The sequence below is a fragment of the Staurois parvus genome, unplaced genomic scaffold (genome assembly GCF_062004578.1).
Source record: "Staurois parvus isolate SC_StPar_1 unplaced genomic scaffold, SC_StPar_1.0 ptg001045l, whole genome shotgun sequence".
In the NCBI taxonomy this organism is placed as follows: Eukaryota; Metazoa; Chordata; class Amphibia; order Anura; family Ranidae; genus Staurois; species Staurois parvus.
The window spans coordinates 2,849,716-2,868,713 of NW_028318841.1; the positions used below are offsets into that span (position 1 = coordinate 2,849,716).

An 18,998-nucleotide genomic window follows, 5' to 3' on the forward strand; every position below is an offset into this window, starting at 1 on the left:
TCATACAGAGAGGCGCAACATTCAAGGAACACTTTCGGGTGTTCTAGGGACATAAATTACACATCTAATTGCCTGACTACCTATCACACTTTTGAAGGCCCTGGAGGACCAGGACAATAGAAACACCCACAAAATAATCACATTTTGGAAAGCAAACACCCCAATGTATATTCTATGAAGCATAATAAGTCTTGAACTTGTCATTTTTTTTTCACATTTTTGGAAAATGTGGAAGGAAAATAATTTTTTTTTGTTTTACACAAAGTTGTCAATTTAGAACATATTTCTAGCACACAACATGGACATAGCAAGAGTTACACCCCAAATTACATTCTGATATCCTCCTGAGTATGGCGATACCACATATGTGAGGCTTTTTCACAGCCTGACCACATAGGCATCCAAGGAGCACCTTCAGGTGTTCTAGGGACATAAATTATGCACCTAATTCCCTGACTACCTATCACACTTTTAAAAGCTCTGGAGCACCAGAACAGCAGAATACCCCACAAAATTACCACATTTTGGAAAGCAAACACCCACCAGTGGTTTTAGTAGTGCAGTTGTTGACAGAAAATGAGTCGGATTGGTGTCTCGCATGGTCAGTACAAAGGATTTGTCAAGGCATCAAGCAGGAACTAGGTCCATACAGTACAGGCAGCAGGCTGACATGCAGGAAGCAGGTAGGAACATGGTCCATAAACAGTGCAGGATCTAGGCAGCAGGCAGAGACATGGTTGACCAGGGTCAGATGGCAGCAGTCAGAAACATCAGGCTTAGGGACTCGGTCAGGTAAAACCTGGACATGGGATAGAGTCTTCTTCCCACCCAAATCTCTTGGCACCTCCAGGCTCCAGACCCTAATCCAGGAATTACAAAACCCAGAGAAAACTAAAAACTTTGTTTTCTCCACTCAGAAAAACTACTCCAGTGCCCCTCACTTACATGAGACCCGCGTGTTATCTTGAATCCCACTAATACAGTGGCAGGGCTAAAGATCAGTTCAGGAGGTAGGCAAAAAAACATGGTCGATTAACAAGCTGAGGTCAGTTCATGTGGAAGGCAGAAATGCAGTTCAATTAGCAAGCAGAGGTATCATCGATAAACAGTCCAGGGTCAGCAGGGATGCTGAATTTGTATCGACAGGGCAGGTAGTTTTTTTAACATCTAGCCCTGCTGCGGATAAGCAGCAGGGTTTAATTGTCAGGTGGAAGCATTCGGACAGCTGCTTCCACACACCTTGGCAAAGTGCCCCCCCATGCATGCGCCCCCCACCCCGTTATGTATCCTGGGCTCCACTTGCCCATCTGCGGGCCCAGGACTGGCAGAGCAGGATACCACTCCTCTTCTTCCTGACCTGGAAGTGACGTATGAAGTTACTTCCGGGTCCCTCTTGACAGGTTTCCCTGCCAGCATGGCCAGGAAAGAATGTAATGCAGTGCGATCTGTTCTACATTATGTTCAGTGGAACACAGGGGGGACATCTCATTAAAGAGAATCTGTCACCAAAAAAATCATCACATAGGGGACTTTTTGTCCCCTTTGATGAAAAAAATAAAAAAACTATTTTAATTGTAAAAAAAATAAAGTTACACCCAGGCACATAAAATCTATCCCCCCAAAAATGTTGAAACCCCCACATAAGGTATGTACAAACGTAAACACATGCAGCGGGGGGCTTACACATGAAAAGTCAATTGCAATACACGTGTTACATATCGCTGAGCTCGCTGGAATGAGAGCAATAATTCTAGCACCAGACCACCTCTGTAACACTAAATTAATTACCTATAGGGGGCTTTTAAAGCATAATCTCTAAAAAACATAGGGTACTGAAATTTGTCACCATTTCACAGATACATAAATTTAAGGTTTGACGTGTTGAGTATCTATTTACTTAGTGTGTTTTTTACTGAAATTGTGCGTTTCCCACACCTTTGCAGTGATACCCTGTGACATACAAAAAATTGGAACTACCACTATTTCATTCTCTAGGGTGTCTGCTTTCAGAAAATACATAAATGGTTTGGGGTTTTATGTAATGTTCAGGCCTAAAATGATTTTTCAAGCGTTTGAAAAAAAACACAAAAACGACTCTGGCAGCAAAAAGATTAATAGATACAGTTGTGTCCAAAATTATTCAACCCCCACTGAAATTGAGTGTTTTGGCCAGTTTGACATTGCTTTTTATCATTCAGTCATCTTGCTTACATTTACATTAAAGAGGCACTTGTAGGTCAGACAAATATAACATAACAGTTATAATGAAATAACCACAAATGTCTTTTCTGTGCTCACAGCATTATCAGTTTTATTCAACCCCCAAGTGACATTCAATCTTAGTACTTAGTACAGCATCCTTTTACAGTTATAACAGCTTTTAAACGTGAAGCATAGCTTGACACAAGTGTCTTGCAGCGATCTACGGGTATCTTCGCCCATTCTTCATGGGCAAAGGCCTCCAGTTCAGTCACATTCTTAGGCTTGCGCACTGCAACTGCTTTCTTTAAGTCCCACCAGAGGTTCTCAATCGGATTTAAGTCTGGTGACTGCGATGGCCACTCCAAAATGTTCCAGCCTTTCCTCTGCAACCATGCTCTAGTGGACTTGGAGGTATGCTTGGGATCATTGTCCTGTTGAAAGGTCCAACGTCTCCCAAGCCTCAGGTGTGTGACGGACTGCATCACGTTTCCATCCAATATCTCCTGGTACTGAAGAGAATTCATGGTACCTTGCACACGCTGAAGCTTCCCTGTACCTGCAGAAGCAAAACAGCCCCAAAGCATGATTGACCCTCCACCATGCTTCACAGTAGGCAAGGTGTTCTTTTCATCATAGGCCTTGTTCTTCCTCCTCCAAACATAGCGTTGATCCATGGGCCCAAACAGTTCTAATTTTGTTTCATCAGTCCACAGAACACTATCCCACAACTTTTGTGGTTTGTCCACATGGCTTTTGGCATACTGCAGTCGACTCTTCTTATTCTTTGGAGACAGCAAGGGGGTACGCCTGGGAGTTCTGGCACGGAGGCCTTCATTACGCAGTGTGCGTCTTATTGTCTGGGCTGAAACTTCTGTACCCACATCTGACAAATCTTTTCTCAGTTCCTCAGCAGTCACACGGGGACTTCTCTCCACTCTACGCTTCAGGTAGCGCACAGCAGTCGAAGTCAGCATCTTCTTTCTGCCACGACCAGGTAGCGTTTCAACAGTGCCCTTTGCCTTGAATTTGCGAATGATGCTTCCTAAGGTGTCTCTTGGTATGTTTAACATCTTTGCAATCTTCTTATAGCCATTGCCCTTCCTGTGAAGAGAAATCACCTCTTCTCTTGTCTTCCTGGACCATTCTCTTGCCTTCACCATGTTTGTAACCACACCAGTAAATGTCTAGAAGGAGCTGAGTATCACAGTCATTTTAAAGCTGCCTAATTGGTGCTTATTATGCTTGATTGCTGCTCGGTGACATCCACAGGTGTTTTCAATACCTGATGGAAAGCACCTGTATGAACCTCTGTTCTTCAGAGTGGTAGTCTTTAAGGGGTTGAATAATTGTGGCAATGAAGAAACCACATAAGAACCATTTACTACTGTATTACATAAACAATTGATGTCATTTTAGTTGCATTTGGGTAGTTACAACGTCCTTGTAGGATTTGATTCTGAATACAATTCCAAATGTACACTATAGTCCCTAAACCCCTTTACAGCATTGGGGGTTGAATAATTTTGGACACAACTGTAAGTTCACCTTTGGGAACATGTTACATGTTGCACCCGTTTCTTGGGTGGAACATGTAACATGTTCCCGCTCGTGCAGTGGCTTGGTGATCCGAGCCCCATTTGTGACAGCAGTACAGAGAGAAGTTCCCCGTACCAGCTGTCACTTTTTGAAAAGAGTGCAGCTATGAAGGACTCCGCTCACACGGCCGCGTCATTCACTCACAGTTCTGTGAATGAGTCAACTACAAGTACTGACATCCTTTGCGGATGTTGGCTTGGAGTTTTCAATGAACTACAACAGTGCTGGTGAGCGCTCTGGTAGTTCATTGGTTCTTCCTGTAAGTATGAAATTGTCTGCCCGTATGATGTACGATGTATGGGCAGACAGATTACACTGACAATCTGCAGGAGTCCTACATTACGCCCGCGATCTGCTGATCCTGATGCAATACTTTCTGGGTTCCTAAAAAAAAATAGTAAATGCACATTTTTTTACCTGCAAAAATGTGATTTTTTTTTTTTTTAAGGTGAACTTATCCTTTAACAGAGGAAACACCGGTACAAGCACTGCTGATTTGGCTGCTCAGCAGTGCTTGTACTGAGCACCCAAGTGCTTACATGTGTGAGGGTAACCTGAAGGAATAAAGTTTTTATTTTTTTTGTCTCATTGGGGCCGGTGCCTCATTTACTCACTCAGCAGATGCGCTTCTGCTGGGTGTTAAGAGAGCCCAACACTCCCCTTTTCTGAGGAGCACCCAATCAGTGCTCATCACACTGCAATGTCCCTCGCCTCCCTGCTAGTTCCTGGGTGCAGTACTGCAGACAGGAAGGTAGGTGAGCAGGAGGTAAACATTGCAAAGTCAAAAACATGAAAAGTTTGTCACCATAAAGCCCCTTTCACTTTCAAAAACCTCAGACATTCCTAAAAGCACCTCAGATATAAATACGGTTTTGGTTAAAATTATTTTATATTTATCGTGACAAGCAGATTGTCATGAGGGACAAGTATATTGGGACCCTGATTTCCCTGGACAAGTAGTTTTTTTTTCATTTCCACACCTCAGGACAGTTCAGGGGGCAGGCAGAGGCATTGTTATTAACCATTTGCCCTCCAGAGCATTTACCCCCCTTCCTGACCAGGCCATTTTTTGCGATATAGCGCTGCATTATTTTAACTGAAAATTGTGCGGTCATGCAACGCTGCATCCAAATGAACATTTATGTCCTTTTTTCCCAACAAATAGAGATTTCTTTTGGTAGTATTTGATCACCTGTGCGTTTTTATTTTTTGCGCTATAAACAAAAAAATCCTGACAATTTTGAGGAAAAAACATTATTTCTTACTTTTTGCTATAAAACATATCCAGTAAAAATTTTTAAAATCAAATTTCGTCATAAATTTAGGCCAAAATTTATTCTGCGACATGTCTTTGCAAAAAAAATCCCAATACATGAAAATTAATTGGTTTACATGAAAGTTATAGCACCTACAAATGGCGGTATATATACTGTATTTTTTTTTATATATAGCGGAACTGCAGAACTGCCGTGGGCATTCTAATACAGCGATCAGTGCTAATAAAAAGCACTGACACTGTACTAATTGCACTGGGCAGTAAGGGGTTAACCGCTTCCCTACCACCCTATAGCAGAACTACTGCTACAGGGCCGCCGGGCTACGCAAAATCACGTATATATATATGTGGTTTTGCATTCCTGGGTAGGGGGCGCACGTGCATGCTAGCTTACCTTTGCCACCATTGGCGGCTACAGCTGTCGATCAACGAGTCCCAGGCGGAGATTCCCCGCCAGCACCCGGTGATCGCCGAGGAACACTGACAGGGAAGAGGTCTGTATGTAAACAATACAGATCACTCCCCTGTCAGCACAAGCACGCTGCTTTGTATAGCTCTGCATAGCAGAGCAATACAAAGCAGAATGCTTACACAGTAAAACACACACAGAACACAGTTAACCCTTTGATCGCCCTAGATGTTAAATAATATGTTTTTAAATAAAAATCACTTGTGATCTGTACAGGAGGTGGGGGAAAGGTCTCTACCCGATACACTGCTCAGTGGGAAGATGAACTTCTATCCTTTAAATGTATATGGACCATAACCTTTTTTAGAGCCAACTGTTATCAATAATATCCCCTACAGTGGTTTCCTTTCTGCTTACCTTAGTCAAAAAACATTAATTAACTAACTTTACACTCAGAATACAATAGCATATACCAAATTGGATCTCTGTGAGAGAGAGGGCAAAGCACATATTTCAGTCAAAAGTACTGACCAAATGCAGCACAGAAATTATTGTATTGTTTTAAATCACTAGGTTGGATACAGTAGTTGCCACAGACAGTTGTAAGCAATACAAATCAGATGTTTTAAACATACTTGGAAAAATGCAGAGGATAACCAATAATCACAGGCTCAAGGGTCCACTTGGTCGGCCACTAGTACAAAATGGTTGCATTATGTTGGAAATATTGCATTGTCTACAAAACTACCATTTGACCATTTATCCTGCCAAGGACATGGCAAGTGCAGGGGGACCTGACCTATGTATCAGGGACCAGATGTCTATATAGAGTACACTGCCTGGAGTTGGACATGGAGACTACAAGGTGCATCGTACCAGGGGCACACCAAATGCAAGGACATTTCAACTCCATGAGGTACCATGGACAACAATTGTGTAACAACACCAGGGATAAAGCGGTTGCATGGGCCACCCAGCCATCCACATCGAAACAACACCAGGGATAAAGCGGTTGCATGGGCCACCCTGCCATCCACATAGAAACAACGCCAGGGATAAAGCTGTTGCATGGGCCACCCTGCCATCTACATAGAAACAACGCCAGGGATAAAGCGGTTGCATGGGCCACCCTGCCATCCACATAGAAACAACGCCAGGGATAAAGCGGGTGCATGGGCCACCCTGCCATCCACATAGAAACAACGCCAGGGATAAAGCGGTTGCATGGGCCACCCTGCCATCCACATAGAAACAACGCCAGGGATAAAGCGGTTGCATGGGCCACCCTGCCATCCACATAGAAACAACGCCAGGGATAAAGCAGTTGCATGGGCCACCTTGCCAATCAAAAAAAGAAACAACGCCAGGGATAAAGCAGTTGCATGGGCCACCCTGCCATCCACATAGTAACAACACCAGGGATAAAGCGGTTGCGTGGGCCACCCTGCCATCCACATAGAAACAACACCAGGGATAAAACGTTTGCGTGGGCCACCCTGCCATCCACATAGAAACAACACCAGGGATAAAGCGTTTGCGTGAGCCACCCTGCCATCCACATAGAAACAACACCAGGGATAAAGCGGTTGCGTGGGCCACCCTGCCATCCACATAGAAACAACACCAGGGATAAAGCGTTTGCGTGAGCCACCCTGCCATCCACATAGAAACAACACCAGGGATAAAGCGGTTGCGTGGGCCACCCTGCCATCCACATAGAAACAACACCAGGGATAAAGCGTTTGCGTGGGCCACCCTGCCATCCACATAGAAACAACACCAGGGATAAAGCGTTTGCGTGGGCCACCCTGCCAATCAAAAAAAGAAACAACGCCAGGGATAAAGTGTTTGCATGAACCACCCTGCCATCCACATAGAAACACCTCTGACTATTCCAGATGGGCATAGCAACTTTATTGGGAGACATCAGCTGCGCAGGGCATTCAGGGTATTATGGGGTATTATGACTGTACAGGACAGCAGACATTTTCAGGTCGAGCGATGTTCGTTTTTCAGAATATAACATTGTCTATATACTTGTGACACTGCTAGATCTTTTATTTTCTAAACATCCTTTTGTACATTTGTATCTGTTTAATGAAGGGTACATTTTTATGTTAATTATTATGGCTTTGATGACAATCAAATCACATTTTAAGATCAATGCATGTAGAAATGCAGAAAATCCAACAGTTGTACTGTACATACATACATGAAAATAAAATGCAGTGTTGTATGTGCTTCTTGTAGATGTTTTGTCCATAAGCAGTCTCCAAGCCTATACCAGCAGCTGATGAATATGCTGGAGGAGAGCCTGTGACACTACACATTCTGCTATCCAGCTTCTCTGCTGCTCAGCAGGTCACAGTCTTACAGGATGCTTCACTTGAAAGTCCAGTTTTTGGATGACTCTCAGAAGACCTTTGTTGTGGATGTAAGTAGATCTATCAAACCCATTCCCATCATATGCATGATAGTACAGGTTCTAACATTAGAAATGCATATACTGTAGTATAAGCTATTGCTTAAATCAATACATACAGTCTGCATAATGTCCTTTACAAAGGCAGTTTGCATTTAATAGGATAAAGAATTACTTTTCTGCTTCAATTTTATTTATTAGAAAGTTAAAGAGATACAAACATTGTATGATATCAGGTATAAGATAAACAAAGCAGGTTCTTAGCAGTGTTGTATGATAACATAAATGGTCATACACAGTATAGTCATTAGATGGCATCTGAGAGAAGTCCAAGAACAAGCATTTGCATATATCCAACTCAGAATTATATCTAATAATTACTTTTAAAAAAAGTAAGGCAGGCAACATTGCTATGTATAGGAGCCAGCTTAATAAAAAAAAAAAATACATCAACAAATTTAAAAATTCAACTTGCAAATCACAAGGAAACTGATTGACTTTCTGCTTTTCGCTTCTTTTTTAAAAAATATCTCTTGATATGCATCATCAATTTTCCAAGTATATTCTTCTGAACCATTTAAATAGAGAAATTTTAAATAACAGCCTGTGTCGACGGAAGCAAGTGAATAATCAAATGCATAATTCAATCCTAACATTTTTTACCCTGGGGAAAATAAAGTTTACTTTCCTGAAGATTAAAATAACACTTGCTAAAAATAACGATCGGTGTTATGTATAAGTGGACAGATAATGAATTTTTTTGATATCATGTAGACTCCAAAAAAATGTTTGGGAAGCTACTACTTGCAAAATCTGCTTACCAAAGTTATTTCTCACTATTTTTTAAAGCCATTTTATATTAGCACACTTATAATAATGGTTTACCTTGTCTAAACATATTGTACAAAAATTATCTATTTCTTTTAGGAATTGCAGTTATACAGTATATATTAGTGTATTTACTATTTTTACTATACATGTGTATTTAGGTAACTTTCTGTCCCCCTCTGGTTTATGAGGCCACTCAAATATTTATCAAGATTTTTTGTTAAGCTTAACCCATTCAGTATTCTAATTTGATGTCCTTGTTTGAGGTTATATAACTAAATGATTTCATATTTCTCTTTTAAGTCTCACCAATACATTTATAGACATATGTGAGAGCTTAGCATGTCTAATACTGAGTACACTGTATTTACTTTACATGCACATACCTATTATTGTAAGCTAAGGCAGACTGTATTTTGCACACATAGAGATCTATATATAGTTAATTTGGAGCCAAGCAAATGAGCCTAGTGGTCAAGTATATGTTATTGTAGCTAATGTGTCCATTAAACTTGTGCATGCCAGCTATTCTTCCAGAGTATGAACAGATCTGACTCTTCACTTGCAGGCATTTCATCCATTTGAAGAGAATTGTGCTGCGCACGAAAGGAGCTTGTGAGTTCAGGCAGGATGAAAGGGAGAGTGGCCTGGGGCACATGGGGCAGGCACTAATACATGACAAGACCTCATTCTATAAGAAGTCAGCAGTCAAAATATTGGATCACTTAAGCTTTCTCTAGAATCAAAAGATGTGGTTGTGCCGGGATCTGCCTGTAGAAGACTGTTGGAATATAACACTGACTTTATTAAGGTTTTAGGTGAATGCAGGAAGTTCTTTCTCCCCGTTTTTTAATATATTAATTGAGGACACTTACAGGGATTCTATTTTCCCCTTACTATGAAGAAAGGACCAAAAACTTTTTAAAATACATGTTTACATTTTTTTTTGTACAAAATAACAAAACAGAATATTATAGGGAATGAAACTGTTGCAACAAGTGCCAATAACTCCGACTCTGATTTCTATAATGACCTGTACGCTTCTGTTTAGTGCTAGTTGTTGGAAATCACTTGATGGTTGCTTAGTGTGGCAACCAGTCTAATAGCAAGAGGAAAGCAGAGAAGTGAGGGCAGGAAAGGGAAGAGAGAGTGGTCAGAGAGGGCGACTTCTTATAAGAGGTAAAGGTGTGGAATTCAGGGATAGCTTGGGGATAAATAAAAGTCCCATAGCTCTCAAACCTTATTTATATCTAGTGTACTGTATATTCTATGAATTTTCAGCACCCTAATCTTCTTTAGGAGATCAGATTTAGATAGTGGGGAACTTTGTTTCCACTTCATCAGATGGTTGCTGTTCGTATTTTGCTAAACATCTTCAGTTCTTAAACCTAGAAGGATCAAAAAGACCTGGACCTTCTATTGCAGGAAACTCATTTGGCTGATTTCTCTACAAAGGATTTCAAACATAGCCTGGTAGGCTGATATTACTCATTGGATGGTTCAGTCCAGCAGATTCCAAATCCTATTACATTAGGCTGCATTTATACTTTAAAGTGTAAAGGAAACCTGTCAGAGAAATACTTAGATTACCATTCCTGACCACCTTTCGGAAATGTTAGTTGTCTCACCTGGAATAAGAGTGAAGGTCTGTGTATCTACACTGACCTTCACTGGCTACATACAGGTCACAGGCCAGTGACTCAAAAGTTTAAAAGTCAGGAGTTCCGCTTGACAGCCAGGCAACTAGCACTTGCAGAAAGGGGTCATATATGAGAAAGAGCAGCTCATATACAGTATTCATATCATGGCAGGTTTCCTTTAAACCTGTGTCAGATAAAAAGCATATTAGACAGGTTAGAGTTGTTAGGCCAAAGGACCAATGTGCAAGTGCTGATGTAAGAGCAACAATGTGATTTACAGCACATGCATATGTGTAGGATGTGAGCATAGAAAAAGGTAATTAGAGGAGAAAGTATCTAACTGTTGAAGTCACATAAAGATGTTTTCAGTGTAAGGTCACTCCTCCTCCTTGGCTTATTATGTATAATTAGTGGAGTCCATTAGCTTGATAGATCAGAGGGGTGAGCACAGACACTTAGTCTTCTTGTTCTTGTCATTGTATATGAATATTAGCTGCTCATCCACTTCACGGCAAGCTTTGTTGAAGCTAGTTAATAGTATTTGGTGTTTTCATTGCCCCTTGTTTTAAATCAATAGCCTTCTAATGTATTAGACTGAATTTCAGCATCTCTTAAGCCCTGGCTACCTTATGTACGTATTTATGAAGATTATGGCTAATGCAGCTACATCAGTTTTAGCTTCCCTGGTCTTTTCTAGAGAATTGCCTGCCCTGTCTATAACAAAGATGTACAGATTCTAGGGGCATTAGTATACTTCATATCTTAGAGGGGTTAATGGGATTGTAGTCATTGCTGGCATTGTCTTGGATTCCATAGATATTCAGGGCACTGAGCACATGAGATGTTCCATTACTGAACGTTATAATTGTTTTAATTACATGAGGCTTCTTAACATCGTCAGGAGCTAGCATGATTGTACAGCAGAACCCACTATTAGCATGTCAGTATAGAAGCAGCTAAATACCAGAACATAGCAATTTTATCCAACATCTCTTGTTTTCTGGAAACTTGTTATGCTTATTCCACCAATAAACAGTTCAAGGGATTTCTGCGATATATCTCAGCTCTGCCAAATGAAAGTGGAACTATATTGTTCATTCATTCCTTGATAATCCCCTTCAGCTGTATATCACCTCTAGAAATGTTTTTGTATAACAGAGGCCTATTTAAAGGTTGCTTTAATCTGGTGCCCCAGACTAACCACTTTGTTACACCTCACAGTAGATGTTAATCTGGTAAAACACCCATGTGTTTGGGAGGATGTATGCAGAATGTGTAATCAACTTATTGACTTATTGGCAGTGTTTCTCAAGCAAGGTGATAAGTGTCATGGTCCTCTTTTTCCACCATGGTGCTGGTGGGCTGAATGCCAGCACCATAACAACCAATGATGCTCTAGGGCCTGGATGCATGGCATCATTCTTTGCTATGATGACGAGAGCTGGTTCAGCAAAGCGGGTGGCATGCAGGGCCACCCCCTTGTATTTAGGATAAGACAGAAGTCCGCCTCCTGCACCTCCACCCACTGACTGGCTGCTGGAGCCAAAAAGCATCCCCCTTATGTGCAGAGGGGACTGTGTGATTGTGAAGCTCTGTGATGGGGCTCTGTGATGGGGGAGGACTGTGTGATTAGGGGGCTATGTGATAAGGGGATTTTGTGGTGATGGGGAGCCTCTGTGGTGATGGGGTGACCCGGGTCCTGTTGTGATGGGGGCCTACCAAGTGTAGGGAGCACTCTTACTTGAAGGGATACTGTGATTTGGTGGGAGCCTCTGATGTGAAAGAAGGACCTCTGATGTGATGGGGAAACCTCTGAAGTGAAGGAAGGCTTCTGATATGAAGTTATTTTCATCAATGCAGTTGTGTGCATTGTCTCAGGCACAGGTTTCTCATTGTTAAATAACCTTTTTGTTGTTTAGACTGGTGTGCTTCCAGATTTTACATATTTTCAAAGTATTATTGAAAAAGGGTTGAGAACATTGTTGGCAATGGTAAGAAAGAATATAAATATTAGGGGAATTAAGGACATAAGGTAGCAGCTTTGCGAATGATATGTTGTTTTGTTTTTTGTGAATACCAGAACGACATTGCCTAATCTAATGGGACTATTAAGGAGCTATGAGGAGTTATCAAATTTGAAAATAAATCTATCAAAATCTGAGGTTTTGAACATTAATACATCAAAGGTAGAAGAACAGCGCCTACAAAAAAGATTTTCCCTTTATATGGAGAGAGAGAGAATTAAGTTACTTAGGAATAAAACTAACCCCTTCACTAAAAAACTTGTATCAAGCTAATTACATTCCATTAATAAATGAAGTTAAGGATGAGTTGAGAAGACTTTCAATAGGGGGGGGTCTCGTGGATAGGTCGTATTAACCTGGTCAAGGCAGTGATAGTGCCACAAATACTGTATAAGTTCCAAATGCTCCCCATATACTTACAAGGATCTTTTTTTAAGATAATAAGAAAAATGATATGCAGGTTTATATGGGCTAATAAGAAACCTAGAATCTGAAGTGAGATCCAACAAAGAGAAAGGGGGATTGAACTTGCCAAACATAAGGAAGTACTATATGTCAGTGTTATTATCACGGGTGGTGGATTGGATTTATAATTTGGAGGGGAAAAGGTGGGTTAAAATTGAAAGAAAAAGGGTTGAGAAACACTATCCTAGAGTATTCATATCTTGGTTATGCTATACAGTTTCTTACCTGGATGCCCCATGATGTACAGGCTCCTGGATTTTATAGAAAACTTTTCTGCAGGGCTGCCCTGTCATCTTCCTGCAGCTGAACTTTTGTTGCTGCATGGGTTAACAGCATTGATTCTCCAGGCTCAGCAGATGCACAGGGACAGTTTCACACTGCTGCATTGTGTTTTGGCCCCAGTGAGGGTGAAGTGCAATGTGCCCATGGGCAATGATGCACCAAAAATCCTGTATGCTATATCTTTGATGTGCTTTCAGAAAATGCATAAAAAATGTGCACTCTAATAGTAAGTCTAGGGGAAAGCATGGGTAACCCACATGAAAACCATGAGTACAATGTGCTGCAGTGTGAAAGGGGCCTAGGTTACATTTTCCAATCTAGACACTTGCTCTGATGACAACTGTCTGAGAGAGCATTTCACTGTAGAGTTTCCCCGATTTCCTGTTGTGCATACAGGACAGGAAGTGTTTTTATTATTTTTGTAAGAAGATAGAAGAAAATGCATCTATATGGGATTTTTAAGTTGCCAAGGCTAAAACCAGAATATCAATAAAATATTTTTAATGATATTCAAACTTTCTCTTATGATTACCACTTTTTACACCCTTGCACCATTACATACCTCAATTTTAGTGGATAGTTCAATTATTTCAACAGAGATGCAATCCCTTCAGGTGGGCGAGGGAAAGGTGATGTCTTATTCTTCAACGCTGTTCACATTACCACCTTTACCTCACTCATGTGAATGGATCTGAACTAAGGTTACCTACTCTATCCTTGTGAACAAGTCCATCAGAGGTGAAACGCATTTAAGGAGTGTGTGATTTCTTGGCCGGAGATTACATGTGTGCAGCTGCATTATTGCTATCAGAATAAAGTACAAAGACAAGCTAATTACTCCAAAGACATGCTGGTAGGTTAATTAGATCCTGTCTAAATTGGCCCTTGTATATGAATGTATGAATGTAAGTTAGGGACCTTAGATTGAGGGTTAGGGACTGATGTGAATGTACAATATATATGTAAAGCTCTGCATAAATTGACAGCACTATACAAGTACCTGTAATAATAAATACATTAAATAAATAATAATTAGGTAGTGTGACTTTAATCTTCTTCTGTTCTTCAATTCATTTATTAATGAAGCAGCTAAAGACTGATTGCTGGATTCTTTAACACAGACGTTGTTGTCAGTTTGATTTTGGCAGTGAAGAAGATCAAGGTGTATGTGATACAGCCAATATATTCAAGTTTTTTGGGGTATACCCCTTACACCCAAAGTCCACAAGTGGTTACAAATCATTAAAGGGGAGATCAAGTGCAAATGTAAAAAAATTTAAAATCAGTAGCTACAAAAACTGTAGCTACTGACTTTAAAAAAACATCCACTCACCTGTCCCTTGATCCCGTGGTGTACCCGCCCCCCCCCCTCCACCCCACGCAGCCTGTTTCATTATCCACCCTGTGTTCCCGGCGCTGGCATCTTCAGTGTGGGCACCTGGCTGTGACAGCTTGCGGCTTCACAGCTGGATGCCCACTGCGCATATGCAAATATCTTTTTGAATGGTCCCGTAGTCTTCTGGGACTTGGCACGTGTCCCAGAAGACTACAGGGAGGGAGAGGGGGGAGGACAACTTCCATTTCCAACTGCCTAGGCAGAAGTGAGAGCGGGCACCTGTCAATTTCGGTTACCCGCTCCCCCCCCCCCCACTCCCCAAAGGTGCCAATCCTTAACAGGGAGCGGGGGACCAGTCCTTAAAACTGAACTTCCCCTTTTGGGTGGAGCACCGCTTTAACTGTATTTTTAAATGCAAGTAGTATAAGTACCTAGATTTGCATGACTGTCGACTGGTCTGTGTTCTGCTGTACCTTCATTATCTAATCAGCAGGCTGTTCTTATCTAAGCTGTGTGGATTTTGTAGTGGAGGTTAAAGACCTGTTGGAGAGAAATGTCTGGTTCACAAGACTGGTTGAACAAAATTACAAAACCTAGAAGAGGCCATATAGTGCCCACATATGTATTTCTACTGTGCATTTAGTTTCTTAGAGTTTACACACTGGGCTTTAATTAGGGTTACTTAAGTTTTAGATAGGAATTCCTTGCCAAAACCTTATCCCCAAATTGTTGTCAGCCTCAAAATATTTTACTCTCACCTTACAATCCAGTTTTCTTCTGGTATCATTATAAAATATTTTCATATAATGTTGCTACACACAGCATTAAAATTTATACAGTCCAATGGTGATTGTACAGTTTGATTGTAAGACCATTCCACACACTTTGGGGGTGATTCAAAAAAGCATTTGTGGCACATTTCTGGCAGTGTGGATGTAGTCAGGAGCATTGTGACAAATTTATTGTTAGTACTGACATGTGACAAATTCATGTAGTTCCTATTTGTGACACGTTTACTGTATTGTTGCTACAAACACCACTATATTGGTAATAAAGAAAGTGGGGGTAAGTAAGTCTTCTTCTCAGCACCGGCCATATCCAGGTCTCTCAAAAGAGGGTATTGGAAGTGTATATGAGCCCTTTCAGAATTATGAATGCCTTCAGATTTGTTTTATCTGCTGCAGAATTTAACCAACTATTTCAGACTTGTTTTTGAGGGTAATGCATCAGTTATAAATGATACACCCAAGATTCACACAGCTATCACCCAGAGTTCACACAATTTAGCAAATTATTCCAATTAGAAAAATGTTTAAAGCTTAGGTGAAAGTTATGAAGCTTAGGGGAATAAATTTTATAAAAAGACATCATAAAATGAAAATCCTAGCTTTGAGTGTACCTCACTAAGTATTGAATTACAAAATACATACAACTGATTCCTGTCTTTAGGATAAAACTGTACATCCTCAAACAGGAGCGGTGACATCTGGACCATGGCTGCAGGACAGTCGTTCCAGGCATTACTAGCATGCTTGGATGACAGCAGAGTGTGTGGTTGGCTGGCCTTGTTGACAGGTCAGCAATCAGCATAGTACATGTGGAATGGCTTTCTGGCTGATGAAAGGCCTTAAACACCCAACTCTCACACAGAGTGCTCAGCAATGCAAATCCTCCCTCTGAAGTTGGACTGGAACCTGCTAGGCCATAATAGCGTGGCACCCCTATAGTGCTGAACAGCAGCTCTGACACACTGTGTGAAATCCCCCAGCCCAAGAGAGCGAGCCTATCATTCTCAGTCAAATATATAGTCTTTCCCATCAGCCCATTCTTTAGTTCAGCCCCTTGGGAGGTATAGTTCAAGAAGAAGTATGGTAACCTCTTGTCCAATGATATCAGGACTACATGTCCCAAGATTCTCTGCTTTATCCAGGACAGTCATTCTCAACTCTTCTGACAGGAAATGAATCAGACTTCAGTAACACAGGCACTAGTGGGGAATGCTAGGTCAGCTGTCCCCAAGTGACATTTTAATCCATGATGTCATAGTCACCACCTGGCTACACAATCTCTTCTAGGCCATTGTTCAGGCCATGCCGATATACATGAGAAAAAGGACATGGATAATTGGGCACTACCATGGGGTGCATTTAATAATGCAAAATTTTTGAAAATAAATAAGTACCATTCATGTACTCAAAACACACACCTTGTCCTTTAGTAACAATATAAAAAAGTACAATGAAAAAGTTAATAATGTTCCCCGATGTAAATCCATAATTAGTCACAATGTCCAGGAAAGTAAATCCATTATCCTGCATGGTGTCCAGCAATGTGATCTTCATCAATCAAGACTACCCAACGTTCGCTGATGTTAACCTGCTACACTCCCATGAACAATGCTGGGGATCCTGGGCGATTATTATTATTATACAGGATTTATATAGTGCCAACAGTTTGCACAGCACTTTATAATGTGAGGGCAGACAGTACAACTGTAATACAATTTAATACAAAAGGAAACAGAGAGCCTTGCTTGTTAGAGCTTACAATCTAAAAGGATGATGCTATTGACCAAGTATGGACAATGACCAAATTTCATAATGATGTAACCTGGGATCTGATGGGAACCCACTTCTGATTCAAACATCATTACTAGTGGTCAGCGAATACAGATTACAGCCCCCTCCCTCCTTCCCTCTCTCTCTCTTTCTAGGCATTAGTAACCAGTAGAATATCCCATGTCCCCCAGGTATAATTTCCCTTCCCACCCCCCTGTTTCTAGTTAGTGAGATTGCAATAGATACGTGTGATGTATATACATGGTCCCATGTGGTGATGTCATAGATCATAGATAATACTTTTGAAGATACAGCTGGGAAGGGAATCTCTGAGTGTTCTAGCTCTTGACTTCGGTATGTGGCCCAGATCCACGGAACCCAGGGATTTTGTTGCAACACTAGAACAGTCCTATGAGATCCAGGAAGGTTAAATGGCATGGATCCATATCATCACCTCTATCCAATGAGCAGGGGGCTTACTCAGAAAGCAGTGACAAAGTGACATGAATGACTAGCAGATGTGTGTGTGACAAAAATGGCAGACCAAATTTCCTGGCAGGTAAAACAGAGAAAATGGATGTATTGTAACTGTGTGTCTAGCTGTCTGCCTTGAGTTCCACTGTAAAAAAATTATTTTAAAAATTGTCAACTGGCTTCAAATGTAGTAGATTAGCTGTAAAGTTAAAATACATTATATTTCTCTTCTGTATAGAAAATACATATAAAATGTAAAGTGTAAGTTCACCTTCAGCAACAATTTCCAAGAACGCCCCTATGCAATTCCATACCTACTGAATAGCACATTACAGCTCTCCTCCTGTTTCCAATGCTACACCTCCCATTACATATGCAGCAGTGGGAGGAGGTGTGTGTGTGTTGTGGGGGGGGGGGGGCTCTCTGCAAAGAAAGCTGACCCCTTGATCCATCTCCGGGGTGGGCTGGACACCACAATTGTGTGCCCTCTAATCGCCACTCTGGGGCATGTAAACTGCATGCATGCGCAGTACACTCTCTCTTTTCGTAGCTGTGGTGGCTGTTCAGCTGGACAAGGAGAGAAAAAAACACTGAACAGTTTAATGTTTTCTATGTTTTTACAGCAAAAAGCTCCTGGAAAGGAATTATTCAACATGAGCTGCAGCCATTTGAATCTGACAGAGAAAGAATACTTTGGCCTGGAATTTAAAAACAACACGGGATACCATGTAAGTAATTGGCTTTTCAATTGCTTATTTAGAGGTAACCATATTTGTTTTGAGGTCAGTTTTGTTTGTTTTTTTGCACAATTGGTGGCGGTGTTATGATGGTTAGCTAAAGAAAGAGACTTTATTATTATTGTTATTATTATTATCATTATACAGGATGCACGCTGCTCAAAAAAATTAAAGGAACACTTTTTAATCAGAGTATAGCATCAAGTCAATTAAACTCCTGGGATATTGATCTGGTCAGTTAAGTAGCAGAGGGGGTTGGTAATCAGTTTCAGCTGCTTTGGTGTTAATTAAATTAACAACAGGTACGCTAGATGGGCAACAATGAGATGATCCCCAAAACAAGAATGGTTTTACAGGTGGAAGCCAGTGACATTTTTTTTCCTACTCATCTTTTCTGACTGTTTTTCACTAGATTTGCATTTGGCTAGGGTCAGTGTCACTACTACTGGTAGGATGAGGCGATACCTGGACCCTACAGAGGTTGAACAGGCAGTCCAACTCCTCCACAATAGCACATCAATACGTGCCAATGCCAGAAGGTTTGCTGTGTCTCCCAGCACAGTCTCAAGAGCATGGAGGAGATGCCAGGAAACAGACAGTTACACTAGGAGAGCTGGACAGGGACGTAGAAGGTCCTTAACCCATCAACAGGACTGGTATCTGCTCCTTTGTGCAAGGAGGAACAGGATAAGCCCTACAAAATGACCTCCAGCAGGCCACTAGTGTGAATGTCTCTGACCAAACAATCA

At 41.2% G+C, this 18,998-nt stretch overlaps 1 protein-coding gene across 1 annotated transcript in view; it reads left to right on the top strand.

Annotated features, from left to right (window-relative positions):
- Nucleotides 1-7,860: 7,860 nt before the first annotated feature.
- FRMD7 (FERM domain containing 7) overlaps nucleotides 7,861-18,998 on the top strand; it is a 43,429-nt gene continuing 32,291 nt past the window's right edge. The window contains exons 1-2 of the mRNA XM_089657984.1: nucleotides 7,861-7,917; nucleotides 18,136-18,240. Coding sequence (XP_089514110.1) covers nucleotides 7,861-7,917; nucleotides 18,136-18,240 — 162 coding nt within the window. The remainder of the gene's footprint in view (nucleotides 7,918-18,135; nucleotides 18,241-18,998) is intronic.